The 14,912-nt window shown below is 25.4% G+C and overlaps 5 protein-coding genes across 5 annotated transcripts; 3 read left to right on the forward strand and 2 right to left on the reverse strand.

Moving 5' to 3' along the window:
• Positions 1 to 9: 9 nt before the first annotated feature.
• On the reverse strand, positions 10 to 1,046 carry RNASEK (Ribonuclease kappa). The gene is made up of 2 exons (XM_069119049.1): positions 856 to 1,046; positions 10 to 528 (listed from the first exon to the last, which is right to left on the reverse strand). The coding sequence occupies exons 1-2, from the start codon at positions 922 to 924 to the stop codon at positions 304 to 306; spliced, it is 294 nt and encodes a 97-aa protein (XP_068975150.1). The 5' UTR covers positions 925 to 1,046; the 3' UTR covers positions 10 to 303.
• A 339-nt stretch (positions 1,047 to 1,385) lies between these two features.
• Positions 1,386 to 4,822, forward strand: rush (pleckstrin homology and FYVE domain containing family member rush hour). The gene is made up of 8 exons (XM_069119229.1): positions 1,386 to 1,459; positions 1,801 to 1,865; positions 2,018 to 2,155; positions 2,280 to 2,343; positions 3,727 to 3,852; positions 3,924 to 4,030; positions 4,114 to 4,374; positions 4,456 to 4,822. Exons 1-8 carry the CDS (start codon positions 1,396 to 1,398, stop codon positions 4,483 to 4,485), a joined length of 855 nt encoding a protein of 284 aa, XP_068975330.1. The 5' UTR covers positions 1,386 to 1,395; the 3' UTR covers positions 4,486 to 4,822.
• A 620-nt stretch (positions 4,823 to 5,442) lies between these two features.
• On the forward strand, positions 5,443 to 7,277 carry LOC138182891 (exosome complex component RRP43). The gene is made up of 7 exons (XM_069119230.1): positions 5,443 to 5,543; positions 5,865 to 5,901; positions 5,974 to 6,111; positions 6,307 to 6,601; positions 6,683 to 6,803; positions 6,881 to 6,984; positions 7,077 to 7,277. The coding sequence occupies exons 1-7, from the start codon at positions 5,527 to 5,529 to the stop codon at positions 7,199 to 7,201; spliced, it is 837 nt and encodes a 278-aa protein (XP_068975331.1). The 5' UTR covers positions 5,443 to 5,526; the 3' UTR covers positions 7,202 to 7,277.
• Positions 6,874 to 8,354, reverse strand: LOC138182893 (uncharacterized). Its single transcript, XM_069119236.1, has 2 exons — positions 8,108 to 8,354; positions 6,874 to 8,027 (listed from the first exon to the last, which is right to left on the reverse strand). The coding sequence occupies exons 1-2, from the start codon at positions 8,108 to 8,110 to the stop codon at positions 7,518 to 7,520; spliced, it is 513 nt and encodes a 170-aa protein (XP_068975337.1). The 5' UTR covers positions 8,111 to 8,354; the 3' UTR covers positions 6,874 to 7,517.
• Positions 8,355 to 8,673: 319 nt separating this feature from the next.
• Positions 8,674 to 14,656, forward strand: LOC138182887 (reticulocyte-binding protein homolog 1). The gene is made up of 11 exons (XM_069119223.1): positions 8,674 to 8,785; positions 9,056 to 9,308; positions 9,626 to 10,197; positions 10,305 to 10,518; positions 10,593 to 10,789; positions 10,872 to 10,970; positions 11,067 to 13,374; positions 13,446 to 13,699; positions 13,775 to 14,010; positions 14,099 to 14,348; positions 14,425 to 14,656. The coding sequence occupies exons 3-11, from the start codon at positions 9,676 to 9,678 to the stop codon at positions 14,455 to 14,457; spliced, it is 4,113 nt and encodes a 1,370-aa protein (XP_068975324.1). The 5' UTR covers positions 8,674 to 8,785; positions 9,056 to 9,308; positions 9,626 to 9,675; the 3' UTR covers positions 14,458 to 14,656.
• Positions 14,657 to 14,912: the final 256 nt, after the last annotated feature.

A 14,912-nucleotide genomic window follows, 5' to 3' on the forward strand; every position in this document is an offset into this window, starting at 1 on the left:
ATATTTCACATTATGATGAAAAATAAGTTCAACAATAATTGTTTGGTATATTTTCATATATACACATACATAATATGAAATAATCTATATTCTTCTATTTTACACACTTATATTGTAGTATAATTTATTATATGTTTTTCAAATAAACATAAATTCTTAATATTAGAATGCAATCAAAAAATCTGTTATTGAAATTTGTATTTAGCATATTCCTAAATTCCTGTTTTTATATTTATAATGTATCACTATACTATATACTTATATGTACTTTTATTTATTATATTCACATGTACTAATAATATTTTAAACGCTTAAAGATGATCTAGAATTTATATAAAATTGGTGTCCGGAAAATAAGAATGTAAGGACATAGATACAAGCTGCAATCCAACAATTATATGCATTTTGTTTATAACCCCTCTCTGCTACAGCATAAAAATCTGTAGGTTTATTAAAAGTTTGTTCTCCCAACGGAAGGTCTTCTATTAAAGCTACACTGTTGTAGTAAAAGAATATTCCCATCAGGAGCTGAAAAATAAATGAATTTTCTTCCAGATTACAATTTTTGAAAAATGTACAATATTTGCTTTATATATATATATAAATAACATGAAATAAAAGAATATACTGATTAATTCAATGAATCCTACAATTACTAAAAGACTGATTACAAATACAAGATAACTAATTTGTTTTTCCCAAATAATAAAATTCAAATAAACAAGAAGAAACAATATCTGAATATATAAAATATATAAAATGTATTTTTTTGCAATTTTTTATACATGATGCACAATTATTGATTTTAAAATTTCTCAATACATTTAAAATTATTAGGTTAAAGAAGTGACTTACTAATTGGAATATACCCCAAGTAGATAATATCAGGCCACATAGGGCATACTTAGGTCCACATATCTTCATTTTTTTTTTTGTCAAAGTTATCTTCTATTACTTTTGTATAAAATAATCTAAATAGAAGTCTACCACTACTTGTAATTTGCTAGTTTGCTACACCCTTAATAATCATATGATTTTTATTGACCAGTAATATTAGATATCGATATCTCGAAAGGGTATATCCGGTATTTGAAAATCTGTGATACATACATATTGGTTAGAACAATGTATACTGTTATTCTACTAACATTTGCTTATTAATTAAATAAAACTGTAAAATTTAAAGTGAAAATAAATACAAAATTATATAATATGTGTATCATTTGTATTTTATGATAGATAATATTTATTTAAAAATCATAAATCTTATATTATTTTAAATATTACATATTTAAGCGACATAACAAAAATTTTCTTATATGATTCTTTAAATACATTAATTGTTCTTATAATATTTCAAATATTATCCACTGTTAATACTGACAAATATTAAACATGTTCATGATTCATACTTCCTTGTTGTCAGCCCTGATTCATAGGACCATGGTTGACCGATTGGGTTAGTTTGTATTTCATTTATTATCAATTAATTAATGTTATATTCTTTATGCAAAGTTTAATTTATTTTTATTATATAACTTTAATATATAGAATATTTACTTCGATTATTAAATTAGAAAATTCATAATTTACTTATTCTATGATTTTTGAAATTGCTTCGGGTAACGGTGTAATTTAGTAGTTTGTGATTTTGACAGTTGAACACGTAATATATAAAACGTATTACAGAAATGATTAATCTTTTAGTGAATTATATTTGTTGTCGCATATTATGGGTTTTACTAAAATGTTTACCTGAAAGTAACTAAAGGTTACTTATTTATATATGGTTTATTGCAGTAAATAGCGAGGCTAATGCCAGGCGTATTGCTATGGTCGAAAACTGCTTTGGCAGTTCTGGGCAGGTAAGATTGATATTAAAAATCGTAATTTTTCTTATGTTATGCCTTATATTTTCAAAGAACACAACTATGCAATATAATTTGACATATGTGGCATTGTTCAAAGCACAAAGATGTTATCTATAAAGTTTACATTAATCTATTACATATTTCAGCCACTTGCAGTACCTGGAAGAGTTTTAGTTGGAGAAGGTGTATTAACCAAAATGTGTAGAAAAAAGCCTAAGCCTAGGCAATTCTTTTTATTTAATGATATATTGGTTTATGGAAACATTGTAATGAACAAGAAAAAGGTAAACATGTATGAATATTAATAATTGTACTAAATATGGTTTTAACTTATTTATTAAAATATAATAGTTTAAAACAATATATTAATTTATTAGAGATATTAAGAAGATTTATATATGTTAACAGTACAACAAACAACATATTATACCACTTGAAGAAGTCAAACTTGAATCTTTAGCTGATGATGGTCGTAAGTTATATTTTTCATCCATTTATTAAATTATGTTTTGTACTTAATTACAAATCAGTTTGTAGTTAGATTTTAATTTTATATTATATAGAAAATATCTTAAATATTCTAGAAGTTTCAAGAATCTATATTATACAAAATAAAAATAACATTAACAGAGTTTGTTGTTAACTAAATATGATTTATACTGTACATATTTGTGAAATATTTTATTTTATTTCTACAAAAAGTTCTTTGTTTTTGGTTAGATTACCATTTATAATAATGTTAGGACTAATTTTTGGATTATTAATTTGTTGTATATCAAGTACAAACACCATTGAAAAATATATATGTCGGAGATGAAAGGACATCGGAGTCTTCCCTTTGGAACCCCGGGAAAATCCCTTAACACCGTAATCTAGATTCTATCATAGGCGTAATTAAACAATTGTCGTCTTTCGATCCGATTGTATTTGTTCGAGATTTGTGATAATGAGCTTGGGCTCGAGGCGACAGCCAGTCGCCGAACGTAGCCGCGGTCACGGGATGAACGCTTTGTCTAACAAAGGTATGGAGTAATTCTATAGCTCTCCTTAAAAGAAATATTTCTGGCGACACGCGACACTAAACATTCCAACGGTCTCTGTCCCGTGGCTCGCCACACGCAGACCCTATTCTTCGAGTAAGATGATTGCCAGATGTCGATGCGTCTCCGCAGTACATGTTCAGCTAGCCTGAGAGCCCGTTATAAATCTTAAGATTTAGCTAACTAAAGTCCTTCAAACAAACAGTCTTTGTCCCAACTACGAGAAGATAGAGGAGACCTATTTTTCAACGAACGACGTCTCCCACTAGCAACTTTCCCTGGAGGGCGACTAGCATCTTTTTCTAACCACCGATATGGAGATTGACCAATTAGCAGCAACGTCAATTTCCCTTACTTTCTGAACGAAGACTATCCTCGACGAATCCGATGATCTCGTGTCCTTAGACACACCCCATCATAGTTTTCCTCTGCAGTATCATCGCGACGAAAAGTCATTCTCTCGTGAGGTCGTATTAGCGAGTGAATTAACGTCTGTACGCTCGGTGGATATTCCACGTTTTAACAAAGATCCCAACTTAGATTTTATGAGTACGTTCATCTATCATCCCGTCGGCCGCGGATTCGTTATTGAACCTAGGATCCTTGTCATTAGTTTCTCGAGTATCTAATTACCACGGTTACTTGTCCAATCCTATAATAATCGTATTTGCACTAGTCAATGTCTTCTCTATTGCATAACGACACTGTGTAATCCAAATGATGATTCGTTTCACGCCCCTAATCCTAATTCCAATGTAAACCCGACATATATATAGTTATATAAAAGCAATATATTAGTTTATTATTATTTATAGAATATCGCAATGGCTGGCTCATAAAGACAGTAACAAAGTCATTTGCTGTTTATGCTGCTACTCCAACAGAGAAACAAGAATGGATGGCTCATATTACAAAATGTATTGAAGACTTATTAAGAAAAAGTAAGTAATTATTATTATGATAATTTATTTATTTATGTAATATGTAATATGTACCTGTATTCTTTTAATAGGTGGTAAGAAACCAGTTGAAGTTCATGCAGCTGTTTGGGTACCAGATAACGAAGCTACAATTTGTATGCATTGTAATAAGACACAATTTACAGTTTTAAATAGACGGGTATTCATACATTAATTGTGTTTCCAAACCATTAAATATATTATATTCTCTAAATATTTATATTGTTAATAAATCATTTTCAGCATCATTGTAGGCAATGTGGAGCTGTTGTATGTGGGCCTTGCAGCAATAAGAAGTTATTATTGCCTGGACAAGGAAACGGAAAAGCAGTCAGAGTTTGTTTACAATGTTATGATGCAGCTAGTAAAGTAAAAGCATCATCTCCTTCTGCTGTTGATAACCTAAATAACAAAGATCAACAACGTAATTCTGTAGATAGTTCAGGAGGTGATAGTTCTGGTGATGATGATGATGGAAATAAAGAAGAAAGTCATGATCATGAGGTAAGTGACTTTAAAAGTACTGATAATGAATAAATTCAATAAATTTTCAATGATTTTATTATATATTTTATTTTCTTACAGCCTAAATTTTATTCTACACTTGCCCGATGAAGTTAACTACATTACATTACAATGAACAGCAATACAAACAGGAACATTATTCAGAACTATATTTTTAAAAGTTAATAACATTAAATTGTCAATAATATTACAACTAATAGTAATTTAAAGTTTGTTGAAATTACTCTTAAATTATATTTATACAAAAAACATGTCTGTGTGTATAAAGAATTCAAATAATTTTATATTAAATTTAAAAAATTTATATCTTTGATATATATATATGTAATTTACGTGAATGACTTCGGAGGTATCTTCGACATTAAAAGTTATATAGTTACACAGGCATTTAAAGATAGAGAAGACTATTTTTTTAACTCTGTATTTTTATAAAATTTTAACCATTTATACTTGTATTATCTTGTTATATTGTACTATTTTGCTATTTACTCTCAGTAGATTCTAATTTCCGTTAATATAATATTTTAAGAATATATGCCACATTGTGCCTTTCTAAATAAACACTTGTCTTTTCTATTGTTTGTAAGCAATTGATACTAATCTAATGTTAATTTCAAAAAGAAAAAGTACATTATAATAAATTTTTTAATGTATAAAACTAAAACTATTCGGTTGTGTGTTTATATTATAAGATTAAATGGAATCTTTACGAAATATCATATATTTACAACAAATAAAATTTAATAACATAATTCAGACGAATTTCCTCAGTTAATCTTCTCTTTGAAATTTAAATTAATATAGAGAGCGTCTGTCCATGCATTGTCAAATAAATAGAAAAAAATTAAAAATTCAAATACTTTCTGTCATAAAATTAAAATAAAGCTATAGCATATTTATTTTATCAGAATTTTAATTTTTAAGAAACAATGTCAATATAATTATTTATTAAATATGACAAACTTTATAACTCCCTCTCTAAATGTTTACCGTTTTTTTATTTTAGTTCTCACTTATATTTTGTAAAAAACCCATTTTATATATATATTATATATTTTATATATGTATAACGTAACTGAGTTTTTAAATTAATACAAGAATAACTGTAACTTAGTAGTTAAAATTGAAGTAATGGATTCACAATATAAGTTGGTATTTTCTATCAGTTACATTATATTACATGATTTTTTATTAATTTAATATGTATACTCAAAATAAATTTTCATATAACAGTTGCATTATAAAATATAAAATTTTAAATTTGTATATATATAAGTAATTAGTCTTTTAAATACATTATTCGGTTTAACATAACCTTTTTACTTCCATTTTTAAATAATATCGCATTGTATGGAGATAAATTTATATCGTCGTAAGCTAATATAGCACAATATATTATTAACTATGTTTTAAACATACTTTTAACAGTTTTTTCTTTGCAATAAAATTTAATTAAACATAAATTACAGAATTATACATCCTGTGAAATATTTACAAGATCATTTGGTATGTATATAGTTATACATTAATATTGTAAATTACATTTAAATTACTATTTTAATTTTTTTATTTTTTAAGGCACAAGATATTCGACCAGATGGTAGGCAGTTTTTATCTTTTCGCCCAATAAGTGTAAATATATCATCAATTACTCATGCCGATAGCTCAGCCATATTCAAAATTGGTAACACAACAGTTGTATGTGGTATTAAAGCAGTAAGTAACATCCACTGGATATTTTTGTTTATATTCTATTTGTTTGTACTAATAGAAATGAATATTAGGAATATAAAATTGAAAGGTAAAAAATAATATAAAAATTTTAATTTTTTATAGTAATAATTTACTATTTTTATATGTGAATATATAGATATGTATCATAATTCCTATTACAATAAAATACAATTATAGGAGTTAGCAGCACCTAAAGCAGAATCTCCAGAGTGTGGCTACATTGTGCCAAATATTGAACTTCCTCCATTATGTTCTCCCAAATTTCGGCCAGGTCCACCAAGTGACCATGCACAAGTCATTACAAAATTAGTAGAAAATATTTTAAGAAATTCAGCAGCTATTGATTTAAAAGATCTTTGTGTCTATAAGGGTAAACTAGTATGGGTCTTATACTGTGAGCTTGTATGTATTAACTATGATGGTTCAATAATTGATGCTTGTATTGGAGCATTGACTGCTACACTTAGTACTTGTAAGTTTTAAATAATTTAAAATAATATGGTTCGAATATACTTAACTATATACCTTCAATATATACATTTTTTTTTTATAGTAACCTTACCTGAAACACTTTATAATGTAGAAACTGGAAGAGTATCTGTAAATTCCACAAAAAGAATAAGGTTCCTGGTTAAAGCATTACCAGTTTCTATAACTTTTGCAATATTTAATGAGTAAGTTATATTTAATTTGAAATCCAATGTTAGAATAGTTAACAAATGAAATTATGAATTCATATTAATATTTTTAGTCAATTATTGATTGCTGATCCTACTGATGATGAAGAAAGTTTATGTTTAGGAAGATTGACAATTGTAATGAATGAAGAAAAGATTTGTTGCATACACAAACCTGGTATAAATTTATTTGCTATTTAAAGAAGTAAATTTAAGCATATTGTATTTATTATTGAAGCTAATATAACATACTATACATTCTTTATTTAGGTGGAATCCCAATTTCACAAGATTTATTTTCAAAAAGTTTAAGTAAATGTAAGAAAAGAGCAGAGTTGATAAGGTCATTAATTGATGCAGCTATATCATCAATCAGACAGGAAACCTTTAAATAAATGAAAAGTTGTACAAAATTTTGAATTATATAATAATAAAGTAATAAGTAAATAATAATAAAACTTTTTATAATTATTTTGTACTGTTTATGGACAAAATATTTAATATTTTTCCAATATCTCTAAGTTAATATCAGTGTATACTATTGTATACTATTAACTATTATTTATATTTAGTATTGTGTATCATTATATAAAATAAAGTTAGCTTTTAAATCGAAATAATTGATAATAGTAATGTCTTACACAAATCACACAAGCAACTTACAGACAAAAGCAATCTTTACAGAATAATTCAAAAATAAATAATGAAATGCTAATACAAACTAGTTTTCTTCATAATACGTAAAAACTCTTCTTGAGAAACTTCTCCGTCCCCATCTTTATCTGCCTCATCAATCATTTCTTGCAGCTCTTCATCTGTAAGATTTTCTCCTAATTCTCGAGCAACTCTTTTTAAATTTTTAAAAGTTATTTTTCCTGTATTGTCATCATCAAAAAGACGGAATGCTTTTAAAACTTCTTCTTTTGTGTCCTTTTCTAACATTTTTGTAGACATTAAATTTAAAAATTCTTCAAATGATAATGTGCCAAGACCATCTGGATCAACATCAGCTATAAGTTTTTTTATCTCTTCCTTTTTTGGTTCAAATCCAAGAGCTCTAATAGCCACTTTAAGTTCTTTGGTAGCTATTCTTCCAGTGCCATCTGGATCAAATAAGTCAAATGCTTCTTTTATATCATCTTTTTGTTCAGCAGTCAATTCCATTTTTGGTACACCTCTTTTTCTAGTTCCAATTGTAGTTTGTCTTCTAGAAGTAGAAGCCTAAAGTAAAATCAGAAACATATATAGAATTTTCAAGAACATAAAAGGTAATAAAATAAATGATAAAATGAGATACATACCATATTTAACTAATTAATTGGAGAGTACAAAAATATAACTAATATTTTTATATTTCATAAAAATCAGTTACTTTTTACATAATCACCAATTATCTTTAAATTCATTTTTGTAAATTTTGTTACATATTGAAAAACATTTTAGGAAAATTAAAATTTCTTAAAACTAATATTTACGATTTTTTATTTATGTTGATTTAACAGGATTATTAAATCAAAAGGATCGAAGTTCAACCATTTGAAGGTTTATTTTATGGAATAAACAACAGAGAGCGTGACGTATGTATATATATATTTAAAGTAAATGTACTTGAGTAATATATTATTTATTCAATATTTCTGGCTTATTTATGTCAAAAAATATGTTATATATTTAAAAATTTTAAATATTTTAGTGTAAGGACTGTTAGTAGAAATTAATTGCAATAAATACTCATTATTTTGTACTGTATATTAAATTATGCAACTTCAAATCTTCCTATGGTAACACTGTATGATATAAGAACATTGTACATTATATCTAGCAATTGCAAAAGTATATTTTGTACACAAAATGTATGAACCTGTGGTTTTAAAGAAAAAACGACCACAAACTATCGCTAGAACTCCGGCTGGTAAAGCATTTATAATTACAACTTTGATACAAATTCTTATCCCTACTGCATTCTTCTACGTACTTAGGTGAATATTCCTTATAACTTTACAATAATTAACTATTATTTATGTATTATGTATTACAATTCTTTTACAAGTTTGAAATATTGCATATAAAAATTAAACTGAGAGTGAAATAATATATATCTTATAAACATTTAATTTATGAAACAGACGATATATTTAACCTTATCATGTATTGTTGAAATAATTATGAAATCAACAAGTTTTGGTGAAATAGTGAATACTACAATTCTTAAATATATAATATTTAACGTTTAACGTATTATATTACAGTGAATCTATAGGAAATAAAAAAAAACTTATTGCTGAACTTGAAGAAGGTTATCGTAATAGAAAAAAGACTTTATATGACGAATTTAAGGAAACACAGGAGTTCTGGAATGAACCAGCATATAGGAATATTGTTTCGCATGTACTTACGAAAGAAGCACAAAAATTATTAAATATTGACAACCTAAGTTCACCTTTAGAAGAAGATAAAGCCAATAATTAATTGGCTTGTACATCAAGACATTTTATTAAAAAAGTAATTCTATTTTAATGTAATAATAATTTGTGAACCTTATACTATGGAGATAGATAACATTTAAAAAGAAATAATATGAAAATACATCTCTTATGTATAGATATTAAATACTTTCATTTTATAGTATTTAAATAATGTAATATTCAGTAAAATAAATTATTTAATCTATAAGATCTGTTGAAATATTATTTAGAAATTGTTATTTTTTTGTAATGTTTTCTAACTTCTAATATTTGGTATAAAAAATATACTTATACATAAAATATTAATATAATATTAAATATAATATTTATATTTACTACATATATTTATTACAGTATACCTAAGAAAATAGAATTTCTTATATATCATTTTTGAGAAACATAAAATGAATGAACAGCTTGAAAAAAATAAACTTTTATATGATATATCTGTTTTGAATGAAGATGACAGTATATTAGATTTTAAAAGTCCAGAACAATCTCCTAAATCAAATCCAACTGAATTCAGTCAATGCGACTTACATAAAAAAAAAAAAACAGCTGTAAAACTCAAGAATTTTGTTAAAAATCACAAAGGAGAAAAGTATAGACAACAGCCTGAGAGAAAAAGAAGTTCACAACAGCCTTCGATAGAATCATCATTTTTTAAACCTAAAACTAACTGTGATGATTCCTCTACTGATGTAAAAGTAGCTCTTGTATGTCCTTTATGTTTTAAAACATTTAAAGATCTCAACTCTCGTTCATTACATATGAAAATTTGTGCATTCAAGAATAATATTACCACGAAAAAATTATTAGATGCCATTGAACTTCAAAAGCGACAGGAGAATGAAAGAAAATCATTAGGTTTGCTTGTTGCACCTGTAGTACAAGATAAAAAGAAACCAACTCCATCATATAGAAAAGTATGTAATTTTTAATATTAATTATAATTATGAAAAGATTTCTTAAATACTTAAAATAATTTTCATCTATACTTTTTCTTTTATGAAATATTTACAAATTTATATAGAATTTATGTGAAGAAACTGATCTTCAACTTGCATTAGCATTATCAAAATCTCTTCAGGAAGCAGAAGAATTAGATGAAATTAATGAAATTGAAAGTTTACCTAATATATTAAATCAATTTGTACCAGAAATAAATAAATCAGTTTACGAAGGGCAGTTGGAAAAATTCGGATTTGCAAACAGTAAACCCCCATCATTAATAAAAAATAGAAAGAGTATGTTAAATTAAAATGTACATTTTTCTTTTAAATAGAGTTAAACTAATAGCTTTAATACTTTTTCCTAATAGGAAAGAATAATGAAAGAACTTTACTTCAAACACGTTCTCAAGAAGAGAGAAATCATATTTTAACTGAAAAAATTTCAGAAATTCTAATGGGAAATGAACCAGTTACTCAAAATGAAAATGAAGCAATTAAGTGTAATCGTGTGATTGAAAAAAAAAATAATCTAAAAAGTCATTCTCTTCAGGAATTTTGTAATAAGGTATAAATACTGCTTGATTATATTTTCACAATTTATGCATTTACTTTTTATTATATTATATTTTCTTTCTATCGTTCAAAAGGATGAAAAATTATGGAATAAAGCTAAACTATCTTCAGATCAAAAGTGTTTTTACGTATCAAGTTTATCAAATTATATAACTCCAGGAAGAAAACAAGTAGTAAGTAAGATAAATAATAAATCTGTTAATATCATAAATTACATTTTTATAAATATTTTTACGATATTACAAACCATACTAATATTGTATTTATAGAAAGAAGAAACGATTTTAGATTTTGCAAATACATGCAACATCTATGATATGGAATCAAGTCAAGACCAAACAAAGCTCTGCAATTATAGTAAAAAAATACATGAAATATCGCATACAGAAGCATGTTTTGTAAATGAAAAATGCGAAAATTATCAAAATATACAGTTTACTGATACCATAATAACAAACTGGAGTAATGCATTAAATGATAGTTCTGCAAGTGATATAATAATATTCGTTAATAACGATAAATATATTTGGGCACATAAATTAGTTCTCTATGTACAGTGTTCAAATATACTACTTGATGTAACACCTAATGATACTTTAATTTTTACTAAAATTAAGGAAAAAATTTCTTGGGGAAATATATCTTATAATATTGCTTTAGCATTTTTGGAATTTATTTATTGTGGAATTATAAAAAAATATTTAGATGTTTTGGATGATTTAGCAAGTTTTCCATTTTTAAGAAATCTAGCAAGGAAATATAAAGTAACAAAATTATTTGTTTTCCTAGAAAAGAAAGAAGTTGAAATTAAACAAATGAAAAGTCAAACGCATAATAAACAGGACCAAGAACTAATTTCTAAGGAGAAAGATAACTTGGAATTAACTAATAATAATATACAAAATGCATTCTATGACATTAAAGATTCCAAATTGGATAATGATGAAAAATTAAATAAGTGTCACTTAGATAAGTACATAAATAAATCAGATCTTGTTGAAATAGAATTGAGAAAAGATACGTATACAGATAAATTATTGCAAGAAGAAATTAACTGTTTACGTGATACAAATACTATTCGAAATACTAATACATCTCCTGATTTATTTGATGATATCAATAATATAACACAGAGTGAAGTAATAAAGAATAAAACAAAATATGTTAATGAAGTCATAAATAGTAGAAAAGCAAAAGATAATGAAAGTTCTAGCTTAATTGGCTCAGTTAATCAAGTAATGATTGATCCTGCTAACATTTCTACATCTGGAAATACAATATTTAAAAGTACTGAACAAGATGTAAATTTATTTTCAGATACAACCTATCTTGCTACACCAAAAAAAAATCGTTCAAATATACTAGAGTTAAAAAGTAACCTTAGTATATTTATTGAACAAGTTCAAAGAGAAAATGCAAGATCAGACTCTGATATAGATTCTGATGTTTCAGTATTACCAACATGTTCTAAGTTATTCAGAAATCCATTCAATATCGGACAAAATGATTCTCTCAAGGACACTATTATAAAAGAAACATTTAATGCAAAAAGCGATATTTTAAGTATATTTGATTGTAATACAACTTCTGAATCAGGTATCAAAATGTCATATGAAGAAAATAATTCGGATATATGTCATAGTTTTGAGTCAATAGATAGTATAAGTCAATCATCTGGATCTAACATAGAAAAATGTGCAAAGAGGTGTAAGAATAGTTCAATAAACAAAAGTATAAATAATGCGCACAAGGATCTACAAGATGAAATAACACATTCCATATCTAAAGAAAACAAAAATGAAAATAATGTATTTTCAGATTCTGATACAGATTCTATTGCAGAAAATGAAATATCTATGTACTCAAGATACAAAAAAGGACATGAAAATAATAGTATAGTAAAATATCGAAATTTTATACAGAAACATATATCAAAAAATAATGTAAAAGCTAATATAACATATGATGAATACCAAGAAAAGAACAATATAGGCAATGATATTTTACTATTAGATATAGACAGAGACTCAGAATTTCAAATAAGTCAGATAAAAAAATGCGATGAGAATAAAGATGAAACTAAAAATATAATTTCTGATTTTGAGGAGGATAAAAAAATATCTCAGCAGAATCTGTGTAATTTTAACAACGAGTACGTTACATTTGATGAGAATAATTACTTCTTTACAAATGTTGAATCTTTAAATACTCAAAAAGATGTTCTTAAAGACCGAAGATTGAATAATTCTAATAAATTAAGATACAGTAAATCAGAAAGTAATATAGATTTACAAGCAGTTAAAACAAATTCATTCACATCATTAGAATCAAGTACAAATAAATATAATTCAGTAGAAACCTCAATATTGGTATGTTCCAGTCCTGAATTAGATTATAATGTCTTGGAGATGCATAAATATGAAGAAAACAAGAAAAATACAAGTGGTTCATATTGCAAAAGTTCTGAAGATAATAGTCATGTTTTTGAGAATGATACTTATTTAGCAAATGCTTACATTGATAATAGTGATGATAACATTAATACTCCATTGTTTACCAAAAAAGTAAATCAATTAGGTAAACAAATTGTATTCATTGTAATAATTCATAAAAATAATAAATTAACAGTAATAATGATTCTTTTGCAGAAAAATTCAAGAGTAATGGAGGATTATTAAGTACAAAAAAATATAGTAGAAAATTTCAAAGAAAATCACTATCAGAAACAAGTTTACGTATTGATACAAGACATACTAAAAATGATATACCTGAATCTTATAATAATTCTCAATGTATATGTAATTATAAAGAAAAGTTGAAGGCAATTACGTCACCTGAAATTATTCGAGATAGCATCACTCCTCCTCCTAATTATAATGACATGAAAACATCTGAACTTCAGGTTAACGAATTATATTATTCTAATATATTAATATATACATTTATCATACATTTTAATACATTAATTTGATTTCAGATGGAATTAAATAAATATGGATTGAAAATACAGAAACGGAAAAGGGCAGTAAAATTATTAACATACATTTATAACGAATTGCATCCTACAATTAATACTTCAAAGGACATAGAATCTGAATTGACAATAATAAGTAGTGAAGATGATGAACCGCCAATGAAAAAAACAAATAATAAGAAGGATAATGTTGATTGTATACATAATTATGAATCTCAATTAACATCCTTCCCCATAAAGTATATTGCATATACCTAATACTGATTTCATTATTTAAATCTTAAAATATTTTCATAAATTAATAGAAATTCCATAATTTTTGAACAGTGCAGATAAACAATTATCAATAAATACAATTGACGAAATAAATCAGTTTGATGAACCTGAATTTACTCCAGTAATTGATAATGCATCAAATATTAAAGACATGTTTTTAAAATTTCTTACTGCTAGAACTGAACTATATAATAAAATTTTGGCTTATGAACCAATATGCATTAATTCTTTGCATTCTATGTTAAAAACAGAAGGTTTCAAATGCAAAATGAGTATCCTTATGGATTTTTTAGATGAACAGGTATCTTTCTATTTTTTTTAAAGAAGATGTGAAATATTGAATTACATTCAATGTAATAAGATTCCAATCTTTTCAGTGTATTACATTTTATGTTCAGGAAACAAAATAGAAAAAGGTAAACTGATTTCTAAGTAAAAAATATACGCGTTTACATATATTAAATGATTGAAATATGTGCATGTATATTAATTATAAATAAATTTATTAAAAATTAAATAGTTAATGTTTTACTAAAAAATAACATTAGTTATTAATATATATTATTGAAATCAAATATCACTGTATATGTTTGCACGTAATAATGCTTATTTCCATGTATAAATCGAATTTTATTTGCTTTTTAATTTATTTAATATGTTGTTTTTTCGAAGAATTATGTAAAAATTTATAAAATTGTTAACAATATTTAACTTATTGTTCTACATTATCACATTTTGTACATGATATAATTAATTGTATTCTATTTAATAAAAAAAAGTTAATTACTGAATTTTTTTCAATGGCTAATAGCATTATAAGTTAAATAAAATCTCTTCTAAACAACAAGCAATTACAAAAAGTAAC

This window comes from Bombus flavifrons, chromosome 8 (assembly GCF_040668555.2).
Source record: "Bombus flavifrons isolate JBK064 chromosome 8, iyBomFlav1_principal, whole genome shotgun sequence".
Lineage (NCBI taxonomy): Eukaryota > Metazoa > Arthropoda > Insecta > Hymenoptera > Apidae > Bombus > Bombus flavifrons.